Source organism: Liolophura sinensis, chromosome 1 (assembly GCF_032854445.1).
Source record: "Liolophura sinensis isolate JHLJ2023 chromosome 1, CUHK_Ljap_v2, whole genome shotgun sequence".
Taxonomy (NCBI): Eukaryota; Metazoa; Mollusca; class Polyplacophora; order Chitonida; family Chitonidae; genus Liolophura; species Liolophura sinensis.
Genome location: NC_088295.1, coordinates 5217519 through 5235929, shown reverse-complemented (window position 1 = coordinate 5235929; position 18411 = coordinate 5217519). Strand labels below are relative to the sequence as shown.

Here is an 18411-nt window from a genome sequence, read left to right as displayed (position 1 = left end):
CGCTAACCTCATCGGCCAAGGAGGCCCTTTAACACTGGAGGAAAAGCCAGACTTTTCACACAAAGCGCACGGTGACACAGTTCTTGTGCAAACATTTATAAACGGCGAATATTCTCAGTGACGACTTGGAAATATTTCTGTGTATATTACCAACACTAAACTTCAGGTCTGTTTCAGGTCGTTTGTTTTCTCATATGATAAATGGGCCGGAAAGGAAGCTGTAGTCGTCATTTACCAACATAGTCTTCTTTCAGCATAATGAAGATGCACGAGTCTGGGTTGATGGGGAAACTGAAGACGAAATGGCTGGTTCCGTCAGGTCACTGTCCGGACTCCTCAGAAAACACCGGGAGGTACTTGGAACTGGACGCCGTGGCTGGGCTGTTCCTCTCGTATATTGGCGTCATTTGCCTCGCCTGCCTTTGTCTGGTCTGTGATGTCATAAAGAGTAGCTATACATATAGACTGACACTTAACGAGAAGGATTCACACGCATATTAACTGTCAGCAAGCCAGCATGCAGGTTCTACCTGTTCTGGGCCGGAAAAGGATTATGTTGAGAAAGTTGGCAAATGATGAACACTTAAATGTGGAACTTTACACTGTTGCAACACACACCAAAAGCCTTCTCATGCATATATAGGCTGATATTCACAGTTAATACGAGTGTTGTTTTACTATGGTTCAATAAACTTACGTTGATTTTTTATTATCAGTACGACACCTTGAGATTGTTCTGTGAAATAAATGTATGTCTGTACTGTAAACATAGCAAATGGTTTTAGAAAGTAAAGCAATGCATAGATCGAATATTGTATTCTTGCATTCGAAATTTTTTGATGGTTTCGGTACATCAAACTGGCAACATGAGATAGAATCAAAAGCATTTGAGCTGTCCGTTTCCCCCATCTTTCTGCCAGCAAGATTCGCACTGTGCTATAGGTTCGTAAACACCCTTCCTTTTCTGTACATATAAAACCGTGCGTACTTCCGCCAGGGCATTTTCAGCCAATCACTGATCGTCCTTTTATAAGTATGTATTTCATTGTTTCGATGCATCTAAACTGTGACCCTATACATTCCTTGACACAGCATTATACACCAACAATAAGCAGTGCTATGATCGGTGATGTGCTTTTATCGAAACGAACGAACAGCGGAAAGTCGCTCTGCACAGCCGGTCGAACAGTCAATGTATAGCCTATATTGTTGTTTCGCCACTAATTTCTATCTTGCTTCTTTTTCCTCAAAATGACCGTTTCACCCGATAACCTTTAAGAAGTCTATGAGCAGTTATTTTTTGCACTATATTTTCTGAGACTACTGCGAAATACATTTACTCCTAACGCCGCATACTTGTCACTACAGCTACACCATGTAGTTTTGAACCCCTATCAGCGTCAGTAACTAAGGTGCCTGTGATGGAACCGCATTTGGCCATGAATCATGCCTATTTATGAAGGAAAGTTGAGGGCTTTGAAGAGTTTATTTGGCTCAGTAAATCAAGGTTGATGGTTTTTCCATCTTCTTTTTTTTTCCTTTTCAGGGGGACAACTTGATCTTTGAAATAAACTCCCGATAAATCTAACAAGTACTGTTGCCACTGAAGTGTCATGCCGAAGACACCAGACATGACACCCCATCCAGTCACATTATACTGACTGCAGGCCAACCAGTTTTGTTTCCTTGCTCTAACCTCTCACTGTTAGGCGCCAAGCGAGGCAGCAACAAGTACCATTTTTTGCAGTCTTTGGAATGACCCGATCAAGGTTTTCTCCACAGGTATATTGTCCTTAAGAAAACCTAACTATAAGGCATATGGCTTGATCACTAAATTCGTCGCATGGATAAAGTCTCGATGTTAGTAAGAGATAATTAAAGGTAAACATGACCTAATTTATTTCACTCTGGGTATACCATAATATGAGGAGTAAGAATCGAATGAAAACAATACATTAAAACATGGCTTTACAAAACCAATCTACATGCCAATCGGCATACAAAGCATATGACAATTCTATAGTCTTCTATAAAGAGTTTTCTATAAAGACATACTATTGGATATAAAAGAAAGACTGAACTGGGTATTTTGACAAGTTAACTTGCATCTGTCTAACAAAGTTCTAGAGATGGACGAAATACAATTGTTAATTAAACAAATCCATAAAGTCTCTCAACTTTGGACACCAGCCCAAACGCAGCATAAACTGGATTTCTATTACATCATTAAGCTCTAGAAGCAAAGTATTTTAAGAAAGATTCCCAGAAACCATCAAATATTATAAGGGATATGGAGATCGTCATACATTTGGTTTGAAAAATATGCTATACCATTACGGGCTTGTCCTTATTGTTCCATCTATCAGGAAAAAGGCAGTTGACAATATTTAATACACATCTGCCTAACAGATACACATGGAGTGCACCCCTCGTACATCACATCATGACCTACACCCACATAACTTGAGGGTATCCGCTTGGCATAAATCTGGAGTGTACATTTTATGCGCTACACGGTCAACCTGTCGGGAGTGCAGCTTCCACATGTACATGTAAAATGACTAACCCACATCTAGAGTGTACCTTTTTGCACGTTTAACGCCTGACACACGTCTGGAGCGTACCTTTCACACATCACATGGCTGACAGATACGATTACAGCATACTTGGAGTGTTTCACCAACGGAGGCCAGGTTTGTCATACGTTTGGAAGGTTCCTCCAACGGAGGCCAGGTTTGTCATGCGTTTGGAGTGTTGCTCCAAAGGAAATCAGGTTTGACATACGTTTGGAGTGTTCCTCCAACGGGAGCCAGGTTTGTCAAACGTTTGAAGTGTTCCTCCAACGGAGCCAGGTCTGGTATGTGTTCGTATTTGTTTATTTGTGTGATTGGTGTTTTACGCCGTACTGAAGAACATTTCACTTATACGACAGCGGCTATCATTATGGTGACGCGTTCGTAGTATTCTACCAACCCAACACGTCTGAAAATACGGCCTAGTTTGACGTATGCATTTGGATTGTATTACCTTTCCATTACAGAACTGTCATCTGCGCTTCAAGTGCATGTTTGTCTCGTATTGCGGGACCGAGACAATGCTCACTGGTCAGTCCGTATTTGCTTACGCCCTTAAGTTGCCCGACAGAAAACGTTCATAGCACCAAATTGGATCACAACCCTCAACATCAGATATACAAAGTACATTTAACGAACGAAATAGAGTACACAAAATAGCAACATCTCTCATTTACAATGTCTATCATGTGATCTGACAGTAGAAATATCAAGTCAGCAACATAGCAACATTACAAATAGCCTGTCATATTAAGACGTTATATAAGATTTACAGTCTATCACATAACTAGTAAACTTCTCTGACATAATACTTAATTATCAAAATAAGAGAGATCTTGTACAGAAAGTACAGTCCGATTCTGTAAAAAATCCAACATGTTCGCTGTGTGTTGCACAGAATGCTCCAATTTCAATCATCAACATGGTAATTCTTGCCTAAATTTCGGATGGTAATCAACAGGTAAGGGTTGTCTTTACAAAGCTTTACATGAAAAAAAAAATGGGAAAAATGTCTACTAGAGGGACAATTTCTCTTAGTAATCAATGTGACAGACTATGTACATTTTAATTGTTTCTGATGGATTACTGTCAATCGATCAATCACCAAGGATCAGAGAATGGGAACAGTAACTGTAGTGGGCGGAACTGCTCGGAACATTCACCTGGCTTTGTCCTGGGCTCACAACAACAACAGTACAGAACATTTTTTCAAAATATGGAAATCTGGACGTATGAGAGCGGACAATGAATGCATAGTCTTTCTTATGGCTTCAGAATAATGGGTTTATTAAGGCACATGCTAACTGGACAGGTGTGACAAGTGTACAGGTACTGCTTGTCAGGTGAAGCACTCTGACCCTGAACGAATAAACCAGGTGCTTCTTGGCCAGGCTAAGTCTTCAGACCATCAAATGCCAACTGGACAGGTGTGACAGGCATACAGGTACTGTTTGACAGGCGAAGCACTTTTATCCTGAGTGGATAAACCAAGTGCCTCGGCCAGGCTAAGTCTTCAGACCATCGAATGCCAACTGGACAGGTGTGACCGGGGTACAGGTATTTCCTGTCAGGTGAAGCACTTTGATCATGTGGGGACAAACCAGGTGCCTCTTGGCCAAGCTAAGTTTTCAGACCATCAAACGCCAACTGGACAGGTGTAACAGGTGTATAGGTATTGCCTGTCAGGTGAAGCACTTTGATCCTGTGGGGACAAACCAGGTGCCTCTTGGCCAGGCTGTTTTCAGACCATCAAACGCCAACCAGACAGGTGTATACATATTGCCTGTCAGGTGAAGCACTTGATCCTGAGTGGGCAAACCAGGTGCCTCTCGGCCAGGCTAAGTCCTCAGATCACCAGACCATCACATAACAACTGGACAGATATTGCTTGTCAGGTGAAGCACTTCGATCCTGGGTTGGTCAAATCAGGTGCCTCTTGACCAGGCTAAGTCTTCAGACCATCAAATGTTAACTGGACAGGTGTGACAGGTGCAAGAAGTGCATAAATATTGCTTATCAGATGAAGCACATTGGTCCTACATTGGTCATTTGGCAGGGTAAGCCTTCAGAACCTTTTGGCATTACTGCCATACCATGTAACATATCAACTTGTCACATGACTTTATACTGATCACCTTACCCCTGTTCCCTTCTCATTCTGATATCCTTCTGAAAGTTGACAGAAGCATGAAAACTGACAGTCTTACAACAACTGTATACAAATATTTTCATCTACATAGATCACACATATACTTTATATGTATAATAGAAATTTCAAGTTTACAAATACAAAATGCCAAGTTTACAAATAGAAAATGTAAGGCTTACAAATACATATGTATAAACGTTAAGATTCAAATGGCAAATGTCAACATTAGAAATAGTTTACAAATATGGTTTCTTATAATATATACATATATATAAAGTAGTACAAACATAATATATCCACTCTTCTTTTGGCAATACGCATGTACAGAATTACTTACTGTTACAGTCATTTACAAAATGAGCTCAAAGTAACATGTATTCAGTTATTCTGCTAATGTAACATAGTACATACATGTATTGACATTGATACATTCAACAATGAGCACCTATCAGCAATCTTTACACAATTATCAATTAGTTATGACACAAGGAAGCCTGTTAACCCATACAAAACATTTTATGTACCAAAGTTCGTACTCCAGTGTACAGGTTAGTCTCGTAGGTTTTAGTAGTGGAATACAGATGATATGGTAAGGCTTTGAATCTGAGTTTGAGATCACAGGGAATTCACAAAGTGTAGTTAAATCTCAATGCTCTATACATTTCCTCAGAGCATATCTGTACGTTCTATATCCAACACAGAATCTAACAATAGTAGAATCATGTTGTAAGATTAAATCATCTTTTCCTCAAAATCAACAGGCAGTTTGCTGCAAAACATGCATGCATCCTATGCAACTACCCAAATCTGCATGACCCACTGAACCAACACACAAATGTGCATGACCCACTGAATCAAACACACAAATGTGCATGACTCACTGAACCAAACACACAAATGTTCATGACCCACTGAACCAAACACACAAATGTTCATGACCCACTGAACCAAACACCCAAATGTGCATGACTCACTGAACCAAACACACAAATGTGCATGACCCACTGAACCAAACACCCAAATGTGCATGACTCACTGAACCAAACACACAAATGTGCATGACCCACTGAACCAAACACCCAAATCTGCATGACCCACTGAACCAACACACAAATGTCCATGACCCACTGAATCAAACACACAAATGTCCATGACTTACTGAACCAACACACAAATGTGCATGACCCACTGAACCAAACACACAAATGCACATGACCCACTGAACCAAACACCCAAATGTGCATGACCCACTGAACCAAACACCCAAATCTGCATGACCCACTGAACCAACACACAAATGTGCATGACCCACTGAATCAAACACCCAAATGTGCATGACCCACTGAACCAAACACCCAAATGTGCATGACCCACTGAACCAAACACCCAAATCTGCATGACCCACTGAACCAACACACAAATGTCCATGACCCACTGAATCAAACACACAAATGTGCATGACCCACTGAACCAAACACCCAAATGTGCATGACCCACTGAACCAAACACCCAAATCTGCATGACCCACTGAACCAACACACAAATGTGCATGACCCACTGAATCAAACACACAAATGTGCATGACTCACTGAACCAACACACAAATGTGCATGACCCACTGAACCAAACACACAAATCTGCATGACCCACTGAACCAAACACCCAAATGTGCATGACCCACTGAACCAAACACCCAAATGTGCATGACCCACTGAACCAACACACAAATCTGCATGACCCACTGAATCAAACACACAAATGTGCATGACGCACTGAACCAAACACCCAAATGTGCATGACCCACTGAACCAAACACACATGTTCGATCCACTGAATAGTAAATACTTCATTTTTTATTATTACAAAAGTAGCTTTACAATATATACATGTACCATCATAAATATGAATATATGAAATCAAATCCACCACATGCAAGATAAAAAGCTAGGCCTACCAGTTATCAGCAGGACTGTACTATCAAATGCCAACAAATGCTTATAGGGACATGGGTGATGGGATGGGGGTGAGAGATATGGACACTGAGGGTGGGGTGAGGCGGTTGGTTATAAAGAGTGCTATGAGAGAATGTCATACACCACCAACTGGAAGTCATGTCCTGTGAAGGTAGTCTGCAGCAAAGGAGGCTGAGGCTAGGTAGTAGGGGTGAGGCAGTGTGGGGGTGGGGTAGAAGTGGAGGGGGGTGGGGTAGAAACGAGGTGTGTGGGGTGGTGCTTGCTGCTTTTTGGTGAGGCAAATGTTGGGGTATAATGGGGCATAATATATATTATATAAGGACTTGACATCACATATTGTAAGTACTAGGTCATGGGGATAGGGAAGGCTTTAGCCTAAGAGTTTTACACAGGTAGCTTACACAGTTAGCTAACACAGGAAAAAAAATTACAAAACATATGTGCAGGGTGTAAAGCCTGAACTGGGAAATGTACACTCAAGGAGACATGAGGAAAATGACTACAACAAGCACACTGAAACACATATGGCAATTTACTAATACAAGTCTATACACTAGCAGCTGATGTGATGAGATGGGTGTCAGTTTGCCCGACTGTCTATTGTGTCCAGTGTGTAATTGTTACTACCCTGCCCCATCCCCCATGGGCGATAGTTGTCCAAATCATCACTGCGATCACTCCTGGCAACAGCCCACCTCTGCTCGCCCAAGGGTCGCCAGTGTCTGTGTCCACGGCCTACATCACTGCCACTGGTATTTGCTGCAACATCAAAACACAACAATTCTCAACGCATGACAAATATTACGGTGGCTAAAACATGTACATGTAACTAGGAGAAAATAACATCATACCAGTTGAAGAGCGAGGTACATGTGAATCTATAATATACAGAAACCAACCGTAGTTGAGCACATCTACAGTTTGGTGTGAGGAAGGTATCAGAGGATAGGGTCCAGTGATAGAAAGGGTCCAGTGACAGGTAGGAGTGAACGCACACATACACAGGACAGGTCAAGGGGGATAGAGTCATCAGATAACATTTTGACAGCTATGCTCAGTAGGGTACATCTGGGCTAGGTGGTGGGGGAAGAGGACACTTTAGCAGATGAAACAATCTGTACACATACCCGTAACTAGGACAACAGAAATGGAGGTAATTAACATATTGGCTGGGCATGCAGACAAGAACATTTCAGAAGAACATTCAGCCTTACGTGTGACTCAGCAGGATTTGGATAAAGGATTACTTTAAGCATGCTTTAATCTAAAATGGTGTCATGTTATGGAGTTACAGAGTAAATCCACATATGCACAACACACACACTGTGTCAATACAAACTTTCATGACAGCTGACGACAGGATTTTTTGATTTTCATACGTAATGTTTGAGCATAACCTGAATAGTACATGTCTGTGTATCTGTGCTTGGACGGAAACATGCCATGAAATCCATCACCGCTATTCTTGACCTAGATTAGAGTTGTATGTTATGGTCTAACAAAGCAGGATTCTGTAACTTTTATAGTAAACTATTTAGATGTATCTCACCGTAGTACTCAAAGAACTAACTTTATGACAGTGGGCTTTATAAGCCAGATCAAAGAGCGCATGGGTGACAAAGATCAGTTTCAGAGCTCATCTATATTTCCTGTACTTCTATGAGCAGGTTGCTGACAAGCTGCGGGGAATTTGACCGCAGGTTAAGAACAAAGCAGTCATGGACAAGTTTCACTTCATAAATCATTTTTTTCATAAATTTTTAATAAATGGCACTGTATCAGTTACAATATGATTTATTAAGCAGTTGATATAAGTGTGTCTTCTGATACTGAATCTTGTCTAGTAATGTTAGCATGTCTACTGGCATATAAACTTGGTGGCAGAAGTGGGATATTGCTCACTAATAACCAGAGGGAAAGAAGCAGATGTGGAGCTTGAAGCAGTGGAACTACAAGTACATAGCAGGTTACATTAGTCACATCTTAGTTTGAGCTATTGGGTATGTTTATTATCACTAGTGCATAAGCTTTTAACAGATACACTGAAAGTCGAAAGAGTAGTAGTAACTAAAGATCGGATTGTGAAGATGGATTATTGTCATATACAGTAAAACATTATTAAAATGAGATCATTTACACTTGGTACATGTGCACCATGACCAATGACATGAAAAACACTGATCCGTCCTTTTCTGCAGCAATTAGGTACATGTAAGTATTAAACACACCTGAAGACAAAGCAATGGACACCAGGTATAACAATGGTACCTGTAACCAGTGACCTACATACAGAGCATAATGGTTGTGACGTGGATTAACCCTTGGTGTCTGTCAGAATGGTGGAAAAGAAAAAACAGCAACAAAATTTACTCTATGTAAAAGCAAACTGACTTGCTTTTATCAAATCTAAAAACCTGTTCACTGCTGATGCCTGGAAACTAAGACTAAGGTCCTGAGACTCCCCTTGTGTATTCACCATAATCATCTAAAATTATCACCGTCGCTGATACAGTAAGGTATTTTGGAAATGTGAAACATGACATATTATCTTTGACTTTAAAAGATACAGGTTTTTAAATTTTATAAGATATTTTTGTTATTTCCGTTGATTTTAAATATATCTGTCTACTTTGTTTGATTCTTGATGTCTGCTTTATTGCACCAAACCTGATTCCAGATTTAACACATTATTCAGACAGTATGGCCAAAATATTGCTGACATGAAGTTATCAAAAGCCATAACCATTTTCATTCATTTTTATGAAGATGTACATGTAGTTATATACTGTGATTCAGCTCTGAAATGGCACAGATAACTGTTCATACTTCTACAACACCATATATCCCTGCCAAACCTGCTGGCCTGCAGTCTGATGGTTAAATGGTTAAAACAAAAATATCAAGTGTCCTAAACAGGTGATAAACTGATATGCTACAAAACCAGCAGTAAATAACAGAATGCTTCAGTCCTATAATTCAAAGCAATGTCATAACTTTACTGGCAGGTAATTTCTTAAGTTTTGGTGCAATAGGATCTGGATGGTGTATAAAATATAATATTATGATTAATGTGGAGAAAATGGTGGTAGATAAATATCAGATCTGTTTGATGGAAAGCACGTGGCCCTATTCAGTGGTAATATGGTGGTGTATAAGCAAGATTACAGCTTGTCTCAGCCATGCACATAGATGCTGGCAGTACAGTCATAGCAACTTACGTATGTATATATGTATGTATGTATATATGTATGCTTGGGGTTTAAAGTCATATTTAACAATTGTCCAGTCCTATGGACCATGAGGAGTCAGTAAGTATGTACATATATGCCTTCTTGTGGCAGGGTGAGAAACCAGTCCTGTTTTTTACTCTAACCTCTCATTGGTGAGCGCCGAGAGAGGCAGTAGCAAGTACCAATTTAAAGTCTTTGGTATCACCAGACTCCGGTTTGATCCCTGGTCTACCGACTTCATGGTGGACACACTAACCATTAGGCTACTGAAGCCGTTTGTTGGCGGTAGATTCATAGCAACTTATGTGATGGTAAGTTTTAGCAATGTATGCAGAGGTAGGTGGTAAAAGTCACAGAGACTGATTGTGTCATAGCACTAAACGTTAATGCTAAAGTCACTATAATCTATGTTGTAAGTAAAGCCATAGCAATGTATCTTGGTGGGAATTTTAAGCTATACCAGTGTAAAGGGATCAGTGTAAATCCATTCTTGCTTTTGTTTTACAACGGCCCAAATAATTACCTTTCACAAATTATCATATGTCTATAATGGATGTGTTCAGACAGTATTTTATCACGGGAAGTGTCCAGAGAGTATCTGATCATGGGAAGTGTTCAGAGAGTATTTGATTATGGGAAGTGTTCACAGAGTATCTGACAACGGGAGGTGTCCACAGTGTATCTGGTCATGGGAAATGTCCAGAGAGTATTTGATCATGGAAGGTGTCCACAGAGTATTTGACCATGGGAAGTGTTCAGAGAGTATTTGATCCTGGAAAGTGTCCAGAGAGTATGAGATCATGGGAAGTGTCCACAGAGTATTTGATCATGGGAAGTGTCCAGAGAGTATTTCATCATGGGAGATGTCCACAGAGTATTTGATGACGGGAGGTGTCCACAGAGTATTTGATCATGGAAAATGTTCAGAGAGTATTTGATCATGGGAAGTGTCCATAGAGTATTTGATCGTGTGAGGTGTCCACAGAGTATTTGATCATGAAAAGTGTCCAGAATACTTGATCATGGGAAGTGTCCACATAGAATATGATCATGGGAAGTGTTCACAGAGTAGATGATCATGGAAACAGTTTTGACAGTATATGATCATAGAAAGAGTTGACAGTATTTGATCATGGGAGGTGTCCAGACAGTATTTGATCAGGTGAAGTGTCCAGACAGTATCTGATCATGGGAAGTGTCCAGACAATGTTTGTAGGAGGGCAAAGTCTAGAAAATGATTAATGATATGATCCAAGTCTTAATAGTTTGTTGGTGTCCCACCATTACAGTCGCTGTGAGTTCAAGTCCAGCTCATTCTGGCTTCCTCTTCGGTTGTAAGTGTGAAGGCTTGTAAGTGTGAAGGCCTGCCAGTAGCCTGAGGATGGTCATGGTTTTCCCTATGCTCTGCTTTGTTTCCTCACACCATGATGCTGGCTGCAGTCGTATACGTGAAATATTATTGAAAGACGTAAAACACCAATAAATAAAATATTTGTTGGTGGAGATCCATAAAATGTTTGCAAGGTTTGACAGTAATGTTTTTGTTGGTATTTGAGATCCAAACTTATCAAATTTAGGCAGTGTATGATGATGGGTGATGTCTAGATGATGTTTGTACATGTATGTGGCTGACTGATTGTTGACAGGGTTTTTGCTCTTGATATTCTGATTTGTTTATTTGAGAAAACTTTAGCAGTATACTATAATAGATGGGACTATTTCAACACAATAATTCCACAGCATAACACAGTCAGGGTAGTAAATTTTTTTTTGGGGGGGGGGGGGGAATTAGCTGCAGTCAGATGGTGTAAAAAATGTTTTGGTACATGTATTTGTGTCTTTTGGTGGAGAATGTCCTGCAATTTGGGCTAGCTATGGGAAACTAAGGCCATGGGAAACTAAGGCTATGGAGATTTTATATGTACATGAGTTAATGGAAGAAGTGTAGAAAATTTCTTCAGAGAAACCAACTGCTGATGTGTAGGATCAAAATCTCAGAGAAACCAACTGCTGATGTGTAGGACCAAAATCTCAGAGAAAGCAACTGCTGATGTCTAGGAATGAAATCTCAGAGAAACCAAGTGCTAATGTGTAGGATCAAAATCTCAGAGAAACAAACTGCTGATGTGTAGGAATGAAATCTCAGAGAAACCAAGTGCTGATGTGTACTGTAGGAGTGAAATCTCATAGAAACCAACTGCTGATGTGTAGGAGCGAAATCTCAGAGAAACCAATTGCTGATGTGTAGGGGCGAAATCTCAGAGAACCCCCGGCTGACGTGCAGGAGCAAAATCTCAGAGAAACCAACTACTGATGTGTAGGAGCGAATCTCAGGGAAACCAACTGCTGATGTGTACTGTAGGAGTGAAATCTCAGAGATCCCCCGGCTGATGTGCAGGAGCGAAATCTCAGAGAAACCAACTACTGATGTGTAGGAGCGAAATCTCAGAGAAACCAACTGCTGATGTGTAGGGGCGAAATCTCAGAGAACCCCCGGCTGATGTGCAGCAGTGAAATCTCAGAGAAACCAACTACTGATGTGTAGGAGTGAATCTCAGAGAAAGCAACTGCTGATGTGTAGGAGCGAAATCTCAGAGAACCCCTGGCTGATGTGCAGCAGCGAAATCTGAGAGAAACCAACTACTGATGTGTAGGAGCAAAATCTCAGAGAAACCAAGTGCTGCTGTGTAGGAGCAAAATCACAGAGAAACCAACTGCTGATGTGTAGGAGTGAATTTCAGAGAAACGAACTGCTGATGTGTAGGAGTGAATTTCAGAGAAACCAACTGCTGATGTGTAGGAGCGAAATCTCAGAGAAAACAACTGCTGATGTGTACTGTAGGAGTGAAATCTCATAGAAACCAACTGCTGATGTGTAGGAGCGAAATCTCAGAGAAAACAACTGCTGATGTGTACTGTAGGAGTGAAATCTCAGAGAAACCAACTGCTGATGTGTAGGGGCGAAATCTCAGAGAACCCCCGGCTGATGTGCAGGGGCGAAATCTCAGAGAAACCAACTACTGATGTGTAGGAGCGAATCTCAGAGAAACCAACTGCTGATGTATACTGCAGGAGTGAAATCTCAGAGAAACCAACTGCTGATGTGTACTGTAGGAGTGAAATCTCAGAGAAACCAACTTCTGATGTGTTGGAGCGAAATCTCAAACAAATCATCTGCTGCTGTGTAGGAGAGAAATCTCAGACAACTACAGGACAAACCAAGGTCCTTCTCTCGGGGTGTTTCACACTTCATGTACAAATCATTACAATACCAATAACGTCACACACACTGAGAGCTTGTAGGTTGTGGATATCCATATAACAGGCTTAAAAACCAGGAAAAACACATTTCACTGGCTGATCAAGGTCAGCAGCAGGACAGAATCAGTGAAGATGAAGACAAACATTGGTTAGATGAGAATTAGCAAGCACACATTATCAAAGTACACTGCAATAGGAGGTTTCTGAGCTGCAGGAGACATTTACAGGTATGCAGATGCAATTCCCCGGATTGAAGCTGTTGTCAGACAGACTCGTATGTATACACTCTTTGGTATGTCGTGTTTAATCACTTCAGTTTCCAGATTTTGGTTACTCAGATTTTTAATGTACACTGTAATGTTTGGAATTATATCCTGTCCAATGAGTTCAAAGCATACTGTAAAGTGAACAGATTATACTAAAGGTATAATTTACCCTACAATTTACAAACAGTATCCTTTTTAACCAATCACCTACAGATAACACGTCAAGAGCTGCCCCAACTGTTGGCAGAAATGGGCACGGGGACGACTGTAGGTCTATGTGAAATAAACATGAACAGAGGTCATCAACAGCTGGCTCAAATATAAAGGTTTTGGAATGCAGAAGAGAAAATAAAAGGGATTACATGAAAAATATGTTGAATGAAAAGGACAACATGTCCTGGAGTGAAAGAGGTATACACTGTACAAACTGTAGCGTTAAATGAAAATGCTGTGGACTAAAATGGACAAGCTGAAGAGTTCAGTGAAAAATTTGTAGATTTAAGTGTACAAATTGTAGGGTTAAGTGAAAAAAATTGTAGACTGAAGTGGAGAAACTAACTGTAATATTAAGTGAAAAAATGGACAAAATGTATGGTTAAGTGAAAAAAGTTGTAGATTGAAACGCACAAACTTTGTACTTGTCGAGTGAAAATGTTGTTGTCTAAGTGGACAAGTTGTGCAGTTAAGTGGACTAATTGTAGTGTAAGGTGAACAAAACAATGGCTGAGGTGAATGATTTGTGGGTTTACGTCGTCAAAAGCGGAAGGAGTTTTATACTTGTAACGAATTACACCCTGTCCCCAATGTACTGCACATGTGAGTAAGAATAAAAAAAATAAAACCGTATAAATGAGCATATCTTATTGAGGCTACCCACTCACCTCAAGGCGCTTTCACCTAGTTGAACAGATCTTGCAACATGCAGTATTTCCCACTCACCCAACCATCCATCCAACAATCCATCCACCATCACTCATCCAAACCATTAAGACTGTTTCAGTAGCAATCTGTTTCCACCAGCATGCAGTCTATGTAGTGTAGTGTCTAACGGGATCAACCAGTCTCTGATGAATGAGGTCAAGAGTTCAAAATAGGCTCTTGCTGAAGTGAATGCAGCTTTATAAACAGTGATTTGTTGACTGTTTACCTGGCAAGGCAGACTGGTAACCTTTGAGTTTGGTTCACATCAACAGTAAAACACCAAATTCAATATTAAACCACCAATCAAATAGATAAACAAATTAACATATATTACTAACATAGTTATACATGTAGCGCAGACAGCTGTTGAAAGCAAATTCATAGGAAATGTGAATTCATTACATCGCAAAATCACTGCCAGCATGACAAGCTATAAGTCAACATGCGTTGGTAATTCAGCATGAGTCTGTATTAAGGTCAGAATGAGTGTACGTGAATAATATTCACAAAGTCAGCAGTAGTCATACAGTAGGCTTACAAGCTTTTTCAGCCTAGATTGGTGCCAGTTACACAGGCACTGCATGTGCTTTCAATACAGCACTTCTCTTTGTGGTTTGAGCTCCCATACAGTGAATAATTGTGATCCAGATTGGAAAGTGTTAATTTGTTAAAAACTACTTCCCATTACACATAATAATGAATTGTACATATTTTGATCCTATTTTCTTATATTAAGTGTTACTTTAATATCTAAAGTGGCCAAGACAGGCATGATTATGTCCTTCCACCAAAGCTGTATATGGTGGAAGCTGTCAGAAGCATTAAGGATATTCACCCTTGAGTTGTGACCACTCCATTCTCCACATGACAGTTTAGTGTTTTCTCCTCCCCTGCTAGAGTTTGTACTGGCAATCTCTCCCAGCCCTACTCGCAATGCAGACACTACAAATTTTGTTCACCATTACATGGGCACCAGCGCACAACCATGATGCTCTCTTGTATCGTGTTACAGGGGCCACGCTGTCACCGTCCACCCTGTGTTAGTACTTACATTTAGCATTAGTATCTAGCATACGGCGGGTCCACGGGTGGTCCGGGGTAGCCAGAGGAGGACATACCATTTGGGTAGACCGGGTATCCCCGGGGTGGGGGTGCGTAACCATTTCCACCATACCTGCCCCCTTCAGGCTGGTAGCCATCCCCTGTGGCGTAATTCCGACCGTCATCAACATACCCACGCCTTTCATACGGAGCTTTCGGAGCATACTCATCCCGGTGGTAGCCTGAGTTGGGCATGCCACCGTTAGTGTTGGGCCGTCCTGCTTTGTTCATACTGTGTGGGGGAGAGAAGAGGATATGGCGTCTACATGTATGTATTGTCCCCTATCGCAATCTGCCCCAACTCCTTTCCCAGGTGTCATGCTCCTTTTTTTGCAATGACCCTAACTCTGCGCCAGTCTCAAAGTGTACGTATTATGGATACAGCATTGTGACGTCTGTACCTACCTGCAGACGTCCATACCTGTCGAAGCTTATGCCCCACAACCGCACATTTGCACCATGCAGTAAGGCAAAGATACCCTATACCATCCACCCATGCTTTTAGACCAGTGCAAAGCATGACCACCTCTCTACCATCATAAACCGAAGGCAGTGTTTACTTTACAAATCATATGTATGAATAATCTGCAGAGTGAAGATATTAATAGTTATCAAAAATGGCACAGTGATGAAAGAAGGAGGAACTATCATCAGTCAAACAATAAAGAATGTATTTACTGGCAAAACTTTTGATATTTAAATTTTTGTCATAAAATATTACATATCAAAAAACAAATAAAGAAGGTATATTTAAGAAAGAGATACTGAAAGCAAAACATCAAAAGGAGGCAATGAGAGAACAAGAGGAAAACTATTCCAATGACTACAAATGTATGGGCATTTGATCAGATGTGTCTGCTATATTCAAGCTGAATCTCTGCCAGATCAGTTGTGTGTTTGGGATGTATTAAAGCTGAATCTCTGTCAGATCAGTCATGTGTTTGGGATGTATTAAAGCTGAATCTCTGCCAGATCAGTCATGTGTTTGGGATGTATTAAAGCTGAATCTCTGCCAGATCAGTCATGTGTTTGGGATGTATTAAGCTGAATCTCTGCCAGATCAGTCATGTGTTTTGGGATGTATTAAAGCTGAATCTCTGCCAGATCAGTCATGTGTTTGGGATGTATTAAAGCTGAATCTCTGCCAGATCAGTCATGTGTTTTGGGATGTATTAAAGCTGAATCTCTGCCAGATCAGTCATGTGTTTTGGGATGTATTAAAGCTGAATCTCTGCCAGATCAGTCATGTGTTTGGGATGTATTAAAGCTGAATCTCTGCCAGATCAGTCATGTGTTTGGGATGTATTAAAGCTGAATCTCTGCCAGATCAGTCATGTGTTTGGGATGTATTAAAGCTGAATCTCTGCTGAATCAGTTGTGTGTCTGGACTGTATTACAGCTGAATCTCTGCCAGATCAGTCGTGTGTTTTGGCTGTATTACCGCTGAAATTCTGCCAGATCAGTCGTGCATGTTCTGTATGAAGGCTAAATCTACTGGATCAGTCATGTGTTTGCGCTTAATTATAGCTGAATCTTTGCTGGACCAGTTGTGTCTGTGTGCTGTATTAAAGCCAAATATCTGCTGTATTAAAGGTGGACCTACAAGATCGTGCGTGTGTGCATGTGCGTGCACGTGCGTGTGTGTGTGTGTGCATGTGCGTGCCTTATTGTAGCGAAATCTTTGCCAGATCAGTTGTATCTGTATGCTGTATTAAAACTGAATTTCTGCTTGATATGGCTTAAGTCCACAATGAGGATCTGGATCAGTTGTGTATGTCATGTAAATATAAATATCAACACCTCCGAATTACAGTGTAAGCTTGTATTGTAACAGCAAAAGGAATAAAGTCATTCATACACTAAACCAACAATTTTTCTCTTTCTCTTGTTACACAGTAACAGCTTATCATGAAAGACAGCACACTGTACTATACAGCTTGGACCAACCTTGTTTTAAACTGGAAAAGCTCCCCACTGTCTGGATGTACTAAAGGGCACTGCTCCACTAGGCTATCTGAACAATAAGTTGTAATGTTCTCAGTTCTAAGTTTACAATTGCGTCTTTCATTCCTTGGTTGATATGGATAAAATAAAACTACACAGTGTATGAAAGAAATGTGCCATTTCCCAACCAAACTCATAAATGTGATAACCGAACTTTCCACAGAGCCTGACACAGACAATGAAATGGAAGAAATGTAGTAATGTAACAAAATATGAGCTGTATGTGCCTAAACTGTCTTGGTAAACCACTTGTCTGTAATGTCAAGATGTCAAGACCTACAGGAAAGAGACGGGACACAGATAGATAAGGGACAGAACAGATCTAACAGCTAATGTCATAGAGGGGTCACCTAGAGATCAACAGGTAAGAGAAGAGGCACAGCCAGACAAGGAACAGAACAAATCTAACGGCTGCTGTCATAGAGGGGTCACCTAGAGATCAACAGGTAAGAGACCAGGCACAGCTAGACAAAGAACAGAACAGATCTAACGGCTACTGTCACAGAGGGGTCACCTAGAGATCAACAGGTAAGAGAAGAGGCAGAGCTAGACAAGGAACAGAACAGATCTAACAGCTAATGTCATAGAGGGGTCACCTAGAGATCAACAGGTAAGGGACGAGGCACAGCTAGACAAGGGACAGAACAGATCTAACAGCTAATGTCATAGAGGGGTCACCTAGAGATCAACAGGTAAGGGACGAGGCACAGCTAGACAAGGAACAGAACAGATCTAACAACTAATGTCACAGAGGGGTCACCTAGAGATAAACAGGTAAGAGACCAGGCACAGCTAGACAAGGGACAGAACAGATCTAACAACTAATAACAACTAATGTCACAGAGGGGTCACCTAGAGATCAACAGGTAAGAGATTAGGCACAGCTAGACAAGGAACAGAACAGATCTAATGGCTGCTGTCATAGAGGGGTCA

At 40.8% G+C, this 18411-nt stretch overlaps 1 protein-coding gene across 2 annotated transcripts in view; it reads right to left on the bottom strand.

Annotated features, from left to right (window-relative positions):
* Positions 1–1865: 1865 nt before the first annotated feature.
* LOC135461466 (prominin-1-A-like) overlaps positions 1866–18411 on the bottom strand; it is a 64048-nt gene continuing 47502 nt past the window's right edge. Inside the window, exons 25-26 of one of the 2 annotated variants that reach the window (XM_064738577.1) lie at positions 15425–15706; positions 1866–7454 (exon numbers count right to left, since the gene is read on the bottom strand). In XM_064738577.1, coding sequence (XP_064594647.1) covers positions 15433–15706 — 274 coding nt within the window. In that variant the 3' untranslated portion in view covers positions 1866–7454; positions 15425–15432. The remainder of the gene's footprint in view (positions 7455–15424; positions 15707–18411) is intronic. The other variant, XM_064738579.1, reaches the window with a different exon arrangement.